Below are 14,698 nucleotides of genomic sequence, written 5' to 3' on the forward strand. Positions count from 1 at the left end.
TAATTTAAATAAATAAAAGTCAAAATTAAATGAAAAAAATGAAAAAAAAAAAAAATAAATAAAAAATAAAAAATAAATAAATCTTAAAAAAAAAAAAAAAAATATCTTAATAAACGAAACATTTAAAACACTGTTTTTTTTATATTTTAATATTTTTTTTTTTTTATTTTTTTTTTATTTATTATCAATTTCTTTATTACTTGAATCGAAGATAGAAAATGATAATTTATTACAAGTGATCCATTTTTATTTTTTTTATCTTATTTGTTATGATTGTTTCTTTTTTTTTTTTAAATTATTGAAATTGATTTAGTGTGTTTTTTTTTTTTTTTTTGTTTTTATAATTCATTAAACTATAAATACATATTTTTTTTTTTTTTTTTTTTTTTTTTTATATATTATTAAATTTTTGATTATATATTATTTAAAAAAAATTTAAGCAGAAACACCACAAGCAAATGCCATTTGTTGATAAGTTTCCAAACCAATTAAAGCGACAGCTTTTGCATTTTCCTCTTGAGCATCATTGTAGAGTTGAGTGTAACGAGCTAAACCATTTTTAACTTCCTCTGCATCTAATTGGTCGATTGGGACGGCTTCGATGGTGTTGATGTAACATGATGCATCTGGATTGACAAAAGCGAATCCACCACTGATAAAGAATTTCTCCAAGTCACCGTTTTCGTGATTGATTTGAATAACGCCTGGTTTGAGTTCAGCAATTCTTGGAACGTGGTTTTTGGCAACACCAAAAATACCTTTAGCACCTGGAAGTGTAACTAATTGTGCTTTCTTATCTTTATAGATGGTTTGGTGTGGTGATAATAATGAAAAAGTTAATAAATCACTGGTGGCTGATGCTTCAGTGGCAAAAAATCTTTTATTACTATTGATAGCAACGTTTGATTTTAATAAATTGTTGCTTGATTTAATAATTGATCTGATCATTCTTTGTTATTGACGTTTTTTTATATGAGTTGAATAATGAACTCGAATTTTATGCTATGTTTCAAAAAAAAAAAAAAAAAAAAAAAATTAAAAAAAATTAAAAAAAAAAAAATAAAAAATAAAAAAAAAATGAAAAAATTAATAAAAAAAAAAAAAAATTCAAAAAAAAAAAAAATAAAAAAAAATTCAAAAAAAAAATTATTTCGCTCACATAAAAATTTTTGGCTATGGACTTCGTACTTTCATCAAAAAAAAAAATATATAAAAAAAAAAATAAAAATAAATAAAAAAATAAATATAACTATCTAAATAAATCAATTTTATAATTATTTTACATTAAATTCTTTTTTTCTTTGTCTATTCTTTATTATTTTAAATTTTTTTCTTTTGTCTTTTTTTTTTTTTTTAAAAAAAAAAAAAAAAAGTATAAAAAAAAAAAAGATAAAATTTTAAAAAGATATTACATGTTTTATTTTTATTTATTTTAACATATGTTTTTGTTTTTTTTTTGTATTTTTTTTTTTTTTTTTTAAAAAACAAAAAATATGCTTTGGAAGTTGCGTGGTGATCAGTTCAAAATATCGTTTTACAATTAAGTGTGGAAAATGTAAAAACAAAAAAAAAAAAAAAAAAAAAAAAAAAAAAAAATTAATGGTAATTTTATAAAAATAACAAATAACAATGGTGTTGTGCAAAATGTCTAATAAAATAAAAAAAAAATTAAAAAAAAAATCAAAAGTTTGGCGTTTTCCCAAGCGTTTTTAAATTTTGGTTTCGAAAATCATTTTGTTTTATATTTTTTTTTTTTGTTTTGGATTTTTTTTTTGCGTCTTTTAATCTGAGCTGATCGTAAAATGGAGAAAAAAACAGTGAATGAAAATAAAAAAAAAAAAAAAAAAAAAATGTAATTTTGGTTTTTTAATAAAATTCATTGCAAAACAAATCCAAATAATTTGATAATCTAGATTAGCCAATTTTAAATTACAATTTTTGTCACTTTTTTTCATGGTTTTTAAAACCTATCTAGATTTTTATTTGGATATTTTTTTCTACTTCTTTATTTATTTTTAATTATTTTTCATTTTTTTTAACAAAAAAAAAAAAAAAAAAAAAAAAAAAAGTGCAGTTAGAAAAAGTTATTTTTTTTTTTATTTTTTATTTTTTTCCTCCATTTCTAAACAAATTGTACCAACATTAAAAAAATATATAAATAATAAAAAAAAAAACAAACTTAAAAAAAAAAAAAAAAAAAAAATCGTTTTAATAAATTAAAAACGACACCAAACATTCAATCTTTTTTTTTTTTTTTTTTTTTTTTTTGAATGGGAATAAATCAACATTCAATCAAAAAATATTTATTATTATTTTTTTTTTCCCATTTAACTTTTTTTTTTTTTAAATAAATAATAATTAAAATAATTAAATATGGGATTTTTTTTTTTTTTTTTCCAAAAAATTATTTAAAATTTATTTTGTATTAAATAAATAATAAATAAATAAATAAAATAAAATAAATAACTTAAATAAAAATAAAAAATAATTTAAAAATTAAAAATAAATAATTAAAAAAAAAAAAAAAAAAAAAAAATTGTTAGATTTGTAATATTACTTTTTTTTATAATATTTTTTGGAAATGTATTTTCTCAAACTATATCAATTCAAAATCCACAAAATCTACATTGGTACCAAGTTTATAATGATCTACAAGATGGTATTAATGCAACTTTAATATGTTCACAAAAAACATTTACAGATTCTACAACTGGTGAAGTTTTAAGAGGGTAATTTTATAATTATTAAATCTAAAATAAAAAATAAAAAATTAAAATTAAAATTGAAAAATGATCTAATAAAAATAAAAAATTTAATAGATACTTAGCAACATTTACATCTGAGGAAGAATGGAATTGGGCAACTGCAAATAATGTTGTTAAAGCTGCTGCATGGTTAAGTGGTAGTGATGGAATAAAAACAGGTGTTTGGGCATGGTCAAATGGATCACCAGAAGGTGGTCAACCAATGTATAATCTTTACTTTGATAAATGTTACACATTTTGTTTATTTGGTAATGTTGAACCAAATTTAATTCTTAATGAACATTGGGTTCATACTTCTGGTAGTAATGGTGTTGCATATTGGTAAGAATTTTTTACTTTTATTAAATTTATTTATTTAAATTTTTTATTAATTTTTATTTTATAAAAAATTAATAATAATAATAATAATAATAATAATAATAATAATAATAATAATAATAATAGGAATAATAATAATTATAAAGCATCAATTCCAAATTATATTTGTGAATTTGGTGGATTGGAAGAACCATTTATTCCAACTTCACCAACACAAGGTTCAAAAGTAATTGTATCAAATTTATCAGCATATAAGATTGCAAGTTTAAAAATCACTTTTACTAGTCGTGATACCAGTTCAACATTTTTATGTAGTGGTATCACACAAATTAATTCAACCCATGCTTATTGTAATATACCAGTTGGTCAAGGTAAATATAAATATGTAGTTACTGATGGAATTAAAACAAGTAAAGTTCAATATTGGCATTATGAACGTAAGTAAATTTAAATTATATTAAATAATAATAACAATAATAATAATAATATACTAATAATATATTTTATTAGTACCATATGTTGGTGGAGTTTTTACAGCATTTACAGCTGGTCAAACAGTTACAATTACAGGTGCAAATTTTGGTACTGATAATAGTAAAATTTCAATTGTTTTAGGTGGATCACCAAATGTAACTTGTAATTCAATTAAAATAACTCAAGCTCATGAAGCTTTAACATGTGTTTTAGGTGGAACAATTACTGAAAAGTTTTTACCAGTTACTATTGATGTATCTGGATCTAGATTTATATCTTATAAAGCAGCTGTTTGTAAGTTTTAATTTTTAATTTTTTTTTTTTCTTTTAAGTTATTAATATATATATATATATATTTTTTTTTTTTTTTAAAAAAAAAGATTATCCAACAAATTTTAGATATTATTCAGGTTTTGTTAGTTCATCAACATTTGATCTTTCAATGAATAATTATAGTGCTCAATTAAGAGTTGATGGTCAAGTTGGTCATATTGGTGTATTTGATTCACAAGCTTTAGCAACATTTATTGCAGCATCTTTACCAATACCAGTTACTAAACTCGAATGGTTATTATGGCAAAATGTGTATTATGATCCAGCAGTAGCTTCATTTAAATATTTAACAGGCCCAAAAAAGAATACAAATTGTCCATTATATTATACAAATACAGCAATTGATAAATCATCATGGAGTACAGCAACAAGATTTATTATTTTTGCAAATAATTTCACAATAATGGCTTATGGAGGTAGTGCAAGTACATTTACAGAATTTGGTGGTGAAGGTCCAACTTTTACATATCCAAATAAAGTTTATTATGTTAGTCCAGCCGGTGGAGTTGTAAATTTACAAATCGATAATTATGGTACAGTTTTCAGTCAGATTGTTGTAACTTTTAATCAAGTAACTCAAGTTCCATTTGTAAGAGATTTCATTGCTGGTGAATTAGACACTACTATTCCTGCAGGATTTGATGGTCCATATAGTATTAGTGTTAAAGTTGATGATTTAACAACACCACCAAATACTCAAAGTATTCAATATTATGCACCAGTTATTAAATCAATCACTAGAATTCCAACTACTGGTGGCCTTGTAACTATTAGTGGTGATTATTTTTCAAATGTTATAACAAATTCAATAATTACATTTGGTTCAATTCAATGTATTAATCCTGCAATGCTAACTGCTTATAGTGCAATGACATGTACATTACCAGCTGGAACAGGACAACAATCTGTAACACTTCAAGTTAGTAAACAAATATCCCCAGCTTACCTTTATTCATACGCTTCACCAGTGATTACAAGTGCTAATAATGTTCCAAATATTGGTGGTTCTTTAACAATTGATGGTACAAATTTCGGTACTAATCCAGCTGTTATTAAAGTTACCGTTGGTTCTTATTCATGTGGTAATGTTGCAATGGTAACACCACAAACTAGAATCACTTGTGTTATGCCATTGGCAACTGCTACAAATTATAATTTGGTTGTTACAGTTTCAAATCTTGATTCAAATGCTTATCCAATGTATGTTTTCACATCTGCTCGTGGAATTACTCAAGTTGGCGCCGATATAACTATTGAAGGTACTGGTATGCCAAGTACATCATTACTTAGCATTTTATTAGGTTCGGTTAATATTTCAACCTATTGTAACGGTGGTGGTAGTGAAATTAAATGTATAAATTTACCAACCTCTGTAGTTAGTGGTAATTTACAAATGAGTAAAGGTACTACCGATATTTATCCAGTGATTGCATTTACATTATCACCTTATATCTCTGCAATTTCAAATCAAATGTTAGACACAATATCAAGTACAACCATAACTTTAACAGGTCGTTATTTTGAATCTAAAACATTTGAAACTACAAATACAATTGTAGTAGCTCAAGATGGTGAAACATTACCAAGTAGTTCATATAAATTAATTAATCCTCAAACAATGGAAGTTTATATTAATGGTGGTTTTGGTGCTAATCATATTTTATATATTTTGGTTGGTGCTAGATCATCGAATGGAGCAATTTACTCTTTCTTTGCACCAGAATTAATATCAATTTCACAAGTTGGAAGTAAAGTGACAGTATCTGGTAGAAACTTTAGTAGTGATCCTTCTTTTACAACTTTAACATTTGGTGCTTATAAACCAACTTTAACTTTAATCAATAGTAATACAATAACTTTTGATACAACATCAGTGTCTAGAAATGGTGATGTTTACGTTTCAGTATTAAATCAAAAATCAAATACACTTAATTTTAGATTAACTCCATCCTTAGATTCACAAATTTTACCAAAACCAAATATAAATGGTCCAACTCCAATTACAATTACCGGTCAATATTTATATAAAGTAGATGCAACTGGTAAAGCAATTGCCTTGGATTTCTATTATCAATTTACAACCGTTGAGAATACACCAGCAAAATTATTAGATTGTACTTCATCTGTTGAGAATAAATATGTTTGTAGTATGGTTTCAGGTTATGGTTATTTCAATATTTATGCAATTAGTGATGGTACAATTAAAACTAATGTAATTAGTGGTTTACAATATGTTTCACCAATTGTTGGTAATGTTTCATCCATTTATTATCAAGAACCTGGTATTGTTAAAGTTAATGTTTCAAATATTGCAACTGGTCAAACTAAAATTAGTATTGGTGGTGATGATTGTTCAAGTGTTACAATTATCGATTCAAATACTGCTCAATGTTATTTCCAAGCAAATACTCTCTACCCAGAAGGAAAAAATTCATTAAATTTATCAGTTGTATCTGCTGGTTTAAGTGGTTATAATGATAATGCTTTTGTTTATCTTCCATTATTTTCATGCCCAAATGATTGTTCTGGACATGGTACTTGTGATCCAAAAACTGGTTTATGTCATTGTGATACAAATTGGAATAAAACTGATTGTTCAAATGATATGACTTTAATTGATTGTCCAAATAATTGTTCTGGTAATGGTGAATGTAATAGAAAAACTGGTTTATGTTCATGTACTCAAGAATGGGAAGGTATTGATTGTTCAAATAGAACTTGTCCAAATAATTGTAATGGTAATAATGGTGAATGTAATGTTTTAACTGGTTTATGTTTATGTACTCCAGAATGGGAAGGCATTGATTGTTCAAATAGAACTTGTCCAAATAATTGTAATGGTGAAAATGGTGAATGTAATGTTCTAACTGGTTTATGTTTATGTACTCCAGAGTGGGAAGGTACCGATTGTTCAAATAGAACTTGTCCAAATAATTGTAATGGTAATAATGGTGAATGTAATGTTTTAACTGGTTTATGTTCATGCACTCCAGAATGGGAAGGTATCGATTGTTCAAATAGAACTTGTCCAAATAATTGTAATGGTGAAAATGGTGAATGTGATGTTTTAACTGGTTTATGTTCATGTACTTTAGCTTGGGAAGGTATTGATTGTTCAAATAGAACCTGTCCAAATAATTGTAATGGTAATAATGGTGAATGTAATGTTTTAACTGGTTTATGTTCATGTACTCAAGAATGGGAAGGTATCGATTGCTCAAATAGAACTTGTCCAAATAATTGTAATGGCGAAAATGGTGAATGTGATGTTTTAACTGGCTTATGTTCATGTACTCCAGAATGGGAGGGTATTGATTGTTCAAATAAAACTTGTCCCAATAATTGTAATGGCGAAAATGGTGAATGCAATATTTTAACTGGTTTATGTTCATGCACTCCAGAATGGGAAGGTATTGATTGTTCAAATAGAACTTGCCCAAATAATTGTAGTGGTGAAAATGGTCAATGTGATGTTCTAACTGGTTTATGTTCATGTTTAAATGGATTTGAAGGTATTGATTGTTCTAATAAAACATGTCCAAATAATTGTTCAAATAATGGTCAATGTGATAAATCAAATGGTAAATGTTTCTGTTATTCGAATTGGGGAGGAAGTGATTGTAGTATTGTAACCACACGAAAACCAGATCTTCCACCACCAATTATCGATGAAAATGGTCAAACTATTTTCCCAGGTATTAATTTAAATATCAGTGTTTCAATTACTCATTTACGTGAAATTGATATTAATGATGAATCAGTTAAAGTTTTAAGATTAAGAGATATTGTTTGGGTTGAAAGATCAAATATTTCATCAAATTATTTCTATTATAAAGGTACATTCAAAAATGATTCAGCAATATTTGAATTGGTTATTAAATATTTCCAAAATGCCGATACAATTACATTTGCAGGTGAACAATTAGATATGCCTGATAACTCTATCAAATATCAAGTTACCATTTCAAATTGGGATTTCGCAAGTGAAACTAATAATTTACAAGCAGTCTATTACTCTAAAACCGGTTTAGTAACAAAACATAAATGTGATGAAATAGTTTCATCATCAATAGTTGGTACCAATGATTATCAAATTAATACTGGCGAAGCAGAGTTTAATGCTAAATTTGCAAGTAAAGTAATTGTAGATAAAAACCTTTATTCCTCAACATATATTACTGCACTTCAATCAGATGATCCACTTTATAATGATATTGGTTCAAATGTAGATTCCGACTATAGTTTATTAACTGCAATTATGACTCCATATTTCCGTAAACAAGTTGAATTAGATCCACTCTTTTCAAGTTTAATTAAAACAAGTGAAAAAGTTTCAGAATGTGAAACAACTGAAAAATGGAAAATTCCTGTAATTGTAGTTCTTTCAGTTGTTGGTGGTGTTTCTGTTGCAACTGCTGGCTTTTTCGTTACAAAACATAAATTAGCTTCTAAAAAAGCTAAAGATTCAATCTCAATGTCAACAAGAAGTTAAATTTAAATAAATATAATAATTAAATAATTAAAAATAAAAAAATAAAAATAAAAATAAAAAATAAGAATTATGATTGTGTTTTTTTTTTTTTTATTTTTCTCTGAAGTTTAAAGTTTTTTTTTAATTATTTGTTTTAAATAATTTAACATATTTTGATGAAAATTTTGAATCAAATGACTGAAATAAAGAAAGATTATCAATTGAAATTGTTAAATTTTTAAATGATTGTGGTAATATACCATCAATTGATAAATCTTGTCTAAAAGATGAATTATAAATATCTAAATATTTTAAATTTTTAGGAAGTATACCTGGTTTTATTATTTGATTAAAATTCCAACCCAGATTTAAAGATTCAATTGAAGAAGGGAAAACACCAATTTCAATGGGTTTATTAAACCAATGAAATGTTAAAGATATTAATGAAGTTGGAAACATACCGATATCTAATGGTATATTATAACCACCTAAATCTAATAAAGTTAAAGATTCTGGTAATTCATTTTTTAAAATTCTTGAATTAAAATGATCACCAAATTTTAAAGTTTTCAAATGATTTAAATGATTGAAAACTCCAGGTGCAATTTGTTGAGTAAAACTTTTTCCAAATATAATTGTAGTGATTGATTTAGAAAATGAGAACATATTTGAAAATAAAGGTCTATTAAAGTATTCACCAAAATCTATTGAAATTAAATTCTCTTGTAATATATTATGATCAACTGAATCTTTAAATTTACCCAATGATAATATTCTTGTTGATTTTGGTAAAGAATTTGGACCAATACTACTTGAAAATGATTTACCAAATGATAAATTTGTAATATTTTGAGGAATATCACCAACTCTAATTGGTTGATTAAAATCATCATCCAATACTAAAGTGGTTGTAGAAAATGGAATTTTCTTACAAGATAACGAATCTCTATTTGAATGTGAATTAAAATTATAAGCAAGTGTTGTTACACTTTCAGGTATAGAATCTAACATTATAACTCCTTTATAATCTGGATGAAGTAATAGTGAAACCAATGTATTGGGTAATTGACCTTTTTTAATATCCTTTTGAAATCCAATATCCAATTTCAATAGTTTTAAATATTTTGGTATCCAAACACAACTTAACTCTTCATTAAAGAATGGACCACTAAATGAAAGAGATGTTATATTATCACCAAACATACCTTTACTTATTCCACCTTCAAAATACCAAAATGAATACTTGTAACTGAAGGAGGTATCATTTTCTTATAGAATAAATCATATTCTTCATTAAGATATAATGATCTAATATTTGATTGTGGAAATTTTTCAAGTGGTTCATCATCTTCTTCATCATCATCATCATTATCTTTATTTGGTTCTTTTTGGTGATTTTTTTTCTTTTCAAATTTTCTCTCTTTTAATTGTAAATTATCTAAATAGTTTTTATATTTATATTGAAAAACCTCTTTCAATGATAAACAAATCTCTTTTCCCCAATGACTATTATATAATCTAAGATGAAATAATATTTCATTTCTAATTACAATATTACCCCATACTTTTTGAAATAATGAATAATTATAATTTATTTCAATATTATTGGTATAATTATTATAATTTTTTTCTTCTTCTTCTTTTTCTTCTTCTTCAATTTCTTCTCTATTTTTTTTATTATTTTCAATTATTAAAGAAATTGATAAATTTAATTTATTTTCAATATTATTTTCATTATTAAAATTAATTTTATGATTATCTATTAATTTCAATTTATTGGTTTGATGATGTAATAATTTTTCATAATAATCCTCTTTAATTGTTTCAATATAATTATTTAATTTTTGAAATAGTTTTTTATCTAATCCATATAAAACTTCTTTATTTCTATAATATGAATAAAAAAAATAAAAAAAAAAATATGTAATGTTATTTTATTTTTTATTTTTTTAATATTAAAGGATTATTTAAAAATAAAAATAAAAATAAAAATAAAATAAATAAAAAAACATACTCTTTTTCGTTTATATTATTGCAATAATTTATTAAACCATTTATTGAAATACATAATCCTCTGAGTGACAAAATTAAGATGCATTCTAATAATGAAGGTGTTATATCATTTTTTTTATTTGTTGGGATATTTATTAGATATTTATAAGTTATTTCATCCATGAGAGATTTTTAAAAAAAAAAAAATGATTTTGGGTTGGCTAGAATAAAAAAAATAAAAAAATAAAAAAAAAAATTAAAATAAAAAAACGATCAAAAAAAAAAAAAATTTGGGATTTCTTATGAAAATTGGAATAATTTAAATAAATATAACTGAAATTTGATATATATATTATCTAATTTTAAAACATTAAGATATATATTGTTGAGAAAAATTTATTCAACAATATATATCTTAATGTTTTAAAATAGATATTTTTGAAAATCCCATCATTCATTTAATTTTTTTTTTTTAAAGTGTCTAAAAAAATAAAAATATGATGTTAATTTAAAAAAAAAAAAGATTTAAGTGACTACCTCTATTTTATTTTAAAAAATTCCAGTAATCTTATTAAATGAATCAAAGTCAATTTTTTTTTTTTTTTTTTATATATTAATTTTTTTTTTTTTTTGTTACTATTTTATTTTTTTTATTTTTTTTTTTATTATTATTATTATTTAAAATTCTCTCCAAACTTGTTTTATTGTTTATGATTTTACTAAATTTGGTTTGTAATATTTCATTTAAACTATTATTATTATCATCATTTATTTATTTAAGCAGTGTATTCTGGAATGAAATCCTTGACGGTTTTAGTTTCAATTGGTTGAACATCCTGGGTAAAATTAAAAATTAAAAAAAAAAAAAAAAAGTTAGTTTATACCATTATAGTAGTCAATCAATAAATTATGTAATTAATTTACTTACTTTGTATGCTTTACCCATAGCTTCGAAAGCTTTTTCTCCTGCTTTTTTGAATGAGTTGGTGATTTCTACGATTTCATTTAATTGTTCTTGTTCAGCTAAATGAGATGAAATTATAATTATTAATATTAATAATTCTGAATCCATATTGAATTATTTATTATTATTATTATTGTTATTATTAACCTACTCTTTGGGGTGTATTTTAAGTTATATTTTTTGGCGATGTCAGCGTTTTTCTCGAGTAAATCTTTGATTTTTTGATCCATGTTGCTCTTTGGTAATGAGGAAAGAATCTTTTTGGCTGATTCGATTGATTGGGTGGTGAAGAGACGTTTCTATATATTTTATTGTTATTATTATTGTTATTGTTATTATTATTATTGATGGTGTTGTTAATATAAAAATTTGATATCCATAATAAAAAAATGAAAAAAAAAAAAAAAAGTGATAATTTTGGGATGTGCTATTTTATAACTATCATTATTTATTGTTATTTATCACTATTATTGTTATTTTATATTTATTTTCATTCTTTTTTTTTTTTTTTTTTTTTTTTTTTTTTTTTTTTTTTGTCACACACAAAAATTCCTTCCAATTTGATCAAGTGAAAATGAAACTAAAAGTAAAAATAAAAATAAAAATAATAGCAATATAGCAATTCCTTCTATAAACCAATATACGTTCTAATCACTACATGTCTTTTTTCTTGTCTCTTTTAAAAATACTTACGGCTACCATAGACATTGTGTGTAATATTATATTGAGTGAATTAAAATTGAAATGACAAAAATTTGAAAAAAATTGAAAAAAAAAAAAAATAAAAAAAAAATAAAAAAAAAAAAAAAAAAATTAAAAAATAAAAAAAATAAAAAAAAATTAAAAAAAAAAATTATGGAAAAAAAAAGTATTGTTGATAAAAAAAAACAGAATTTCCAAATAAATAAAAAACAAAACAATAATAAAACCAAATCAAATTATTGATTTATTTAAAATCAAATCAAATTCCAGAAATAGTTTTTTTTTTTTTTTTTTTTTTTTTTTTAAAGAAAAATATTTTTATTTTATTATTTTTTTTTTTGTGTAAAGTTTTTTTTTTTTTTTTATTTTGTTGTTGGACTAAAAATCCAACAAATAAATAAAATAAAAATAATAATAAAAAAAAAAGAAAAAAGGAAAAATAAAAAAAAAAAAAAAAAAGATCAATTTAATTTTTAGGTTCCATTGATTTTCTTTTTCGGTTAAAACTTTGGTCACTTTCGTCAGGGTTACTATTATTATTATTATTATTATTATTATTATTATTATTATTATTATTATTATTATTATTATTATTATTATTATTATTATTATTATTATTATTATTATTATTATTTCCACTACTACTATTATTATTATTATTATTATTATTTTCATTTAAAAAATTAAAACTTCTTGGAGAAAGACAGCCCAAGAAACCATTTGGATTTTGAGTAGAAGATGAAGATGAAGATGAAGAACCATTTCCAGATATATTATTATTGTTAGTGTTATTATTGTTATTATTATTATTATTATTATTATTACTACTATTACTATTATTACTACCACCATTACCAGTTAATAAAAGACTACCTCTTGGAGTTTGATGCCAACCTCCCCAATAGTTTGGAGTTAGAGATACATTATCATGATGTAGATTAATCTCTGGATAAAAGTCACGTGGTGATGGTAATGTTGGAATATCGGGTTGTTTGGTGGCTTCAACATTGATTGGTGTTAATTTACATTGTGGTGGTGGGTATTTTGAATTACCAACCTCTGGTATTACGATACTAAGATTTAAGGATTTCTTGAATTTTGGTTTTGATGTTTCTTCACCTTGTGGATTCAATGAAGTAACCACTGGTACTAACGCTGGTGATATTGCTGGTGATTGTGTATTTATATTTGCTGGTGATATTGGTGGTGTTGATGATGATGATGAATTATTTATTACATTTACATTAGTATTACTACTATTATTATTAGAGTTAATATTATTGGTGTTATTATTATTATTATTATTATTATTATTATTATTATTATTATTGGTGTTATTATTATTATTATTATTATTATTGTTATTATTATTATTATTGTTACTGTTGCTAGTAATGTTATTAAATACATGAGCACTATTACTACTTGTTGATACATTAATTGAAGGCTGTTCTGGTATTGTTGGTGAGGATGAATGTTCTTTTTCTATTTTGACCGGGATTGTTTGTTCTGGTTTATTATTATTATTATTACCATTATTACTATTATTATTATTATTATAAACTTTACCGCTATTGTTATTATTGCCATTATTAACATTGCTATTATTGTTACTATTTGAATTGATATTATTGTTGATATTATTGTTGTTATTACTATTATTATTATTATTATTATTATTACTATTATTATTATTATTATTATTATTATCATTGCCATGATGGTTATTATTATTGTTATTATTATTATTATTACTATTCATTATTAATGGAGAAGAGTGAACATTTTTTTGAGAGTTGATTTCTGGACTTGAATTTAGGTGATGATGATTAATTTGATGGTTGTTCATATGCTGTTGTTGCATTTGTGGATGTTGTTGTTGGTGTTGTTGATGTTGTTGCATTTGTGGATGTTGTTGTTGTTGTATTTGTTGCATTTGTGGATGTTGTTGATGTTGTTGTTGTTGTTGTTGTTGTTGTTGCATTTGTGGATGTTGTTGATGTTGATGCTGTTGGTGATGCATTTGGTGTGGATGCATAGGTGATGAATGATGACCATTTTGTGAATTTAATACAGGTGATTGTTGTTGTGGAGAATAATTTCCATGATAATATGGAGATTGATGCTGTGGTTGTTGTTGCTGTTGTATATATGGATTGGCGCTTTGTTGTTGTTGTGGTGGTGGTGGTGATGAAACATTTTGACCCCAATACCCTCCATTAGAATTATAATTTTGTGGAGGTTGTTGTTGTTGCGGATAACCATTATAATCATAATACATTGGTTGACCACCACCACCAGGTTTATTCATGATTGGTGGTTTTTGATTTTGTTGATTTTGTTGATTTATTGGTGGGGAACTTATACCATTATTCATACTATTGCTATTACCATTACTATTATTATTACTATTTACAACTGGTTGCATTTGTGGTGGATATTGGTTACCATAAATTCCTTTATAACTTGCTGAACGTGGTGTTAATGGAGCCAAGTCCTCTCCATATGGACTTGCACTCCATTTTGATGGTTGTAATAGTGAAACACCATTACCAACTATAACTGGTGAATGATGTCCAATTATACCATTCATATTTTGTTGTTGTTGTGAATGTTGCATTTGTTGTTGTTGTTGTTGTGGTGGTGGTGGTGGTGATTGGTGCTGTAACTGTTGTTGTT

At 24.0% G+C, this 14,698-nt stretch overlaps 5 protein-coding genes across 5 annotated transcripts in view; 1 reads left to right on the forward strand and 4 right to left on the reverse strand.

Annotated features, from left to right (window-relative positions):
- Positions 1-435: 435 nt before the first annotated feature.
- atp5D (ATP synthase F1 delta) lies at positions 436-948 on the reverse strand (the record flags this gene model as incomplete). The annotated part of the gene is made up of 1 exon (XM_641736.1): positions 436-948. The coding sequence occupies one exon, from the start codon at positions 946-948 to the stop codon at positions 436-438; it is 513 nt and encodes a 170-aa protein (XP_646828.1).
- A 545-nt stretch (positions 949-1,493) lies between these two features.
- On the forward strand, positions 1,494-8,382 carry DDB_G0269040 (IPT/TIG domain-containing protein; the record flags this gene model as incomplete). The annotated part of the gene is made up of 6 exons (XM_641737.2): positions 1,494-1,519; positions 2,544-2,729; positions 2,820-3,086; positions 3,210-3,520; positions 3,594-3,851; positions 3,938-8,382. 6 exons carry the CDS (start codon positions 1,494-1,496, stop codon positions 8,380-8,382), a joined length of 5,493 nt encoding a protein of 1,830 aa, XP_646829.2.
- A 120-nt stretch (positions 8,383-8,502) lies between these two features.
- On the reverse strand, positions 8,503-10,459 carry DDB_G0269042 (hypothetical protein; the record flags this gene model as incomplete). Its single annotated transcript, XM_641738.1, has 3 exons — positions 8,503-9,581; positions 9,605-10,248; positions 10,428-10,459. 3 exons carry the CDS (start codon positions 10,457-10,459, stop codon positions 8,503-8,505), a joined length of 1,755 nt encoding a protein of 584 aa, XP_646830.1.
- Positions 10,460-11,129: 670 nt separating this feature from the next.
- Positions 11,130-12,025, reverse strand: DDB_G0268646 (hypothetical protein; the record flags this gene model as incomplete). Its single annotated transcript, XM_001732898.1, has 4 exons — positions 11,130-11,189; positions 11,282-11,376; positions 11,469-11,616; positions 12,011-12,025. 4 exons carry the CDS (start codon positions 12,023-12,025, stop codon positions 11,130-11,132), a joined length of 318 nt encoding a protein of 105 aa, XP_001732950.1.
- A 460-nt stretch (positions 12,026-12,485) lies between these two features.
- Positions 12,486-14,698, reverse strand: part of srfC (hypothetical protein) — a gene marked incomplete at both ends in the record, with an annotated part of 4,109 nt that continues 1,896 nt past the window's right edge. Inside the window, one exon of the mRNA XM_641741.1 lies at positions 12,486-14,698. This exon is cut by the window's right edge and continues 682 nt beyond it. Coding sequence (XP_646833.1) covers positions 12,486-14,698 — 2,213 coding nt within the window.

The sequence above is a fragment of the Dictyostelium discoideum genome, assembly GCF_000004695.1.
Source record: "Dictyostelium discoideum AX4 chromosome 1 chromosome, whole genome shotgun sequence".
Lineage (NCBI taxonomy): Eukaryota > Evosea > Eumycetozoa > Dictyosteliales > Dictyosteliaceae > Dictyostelium > Dictyostelium discoideum.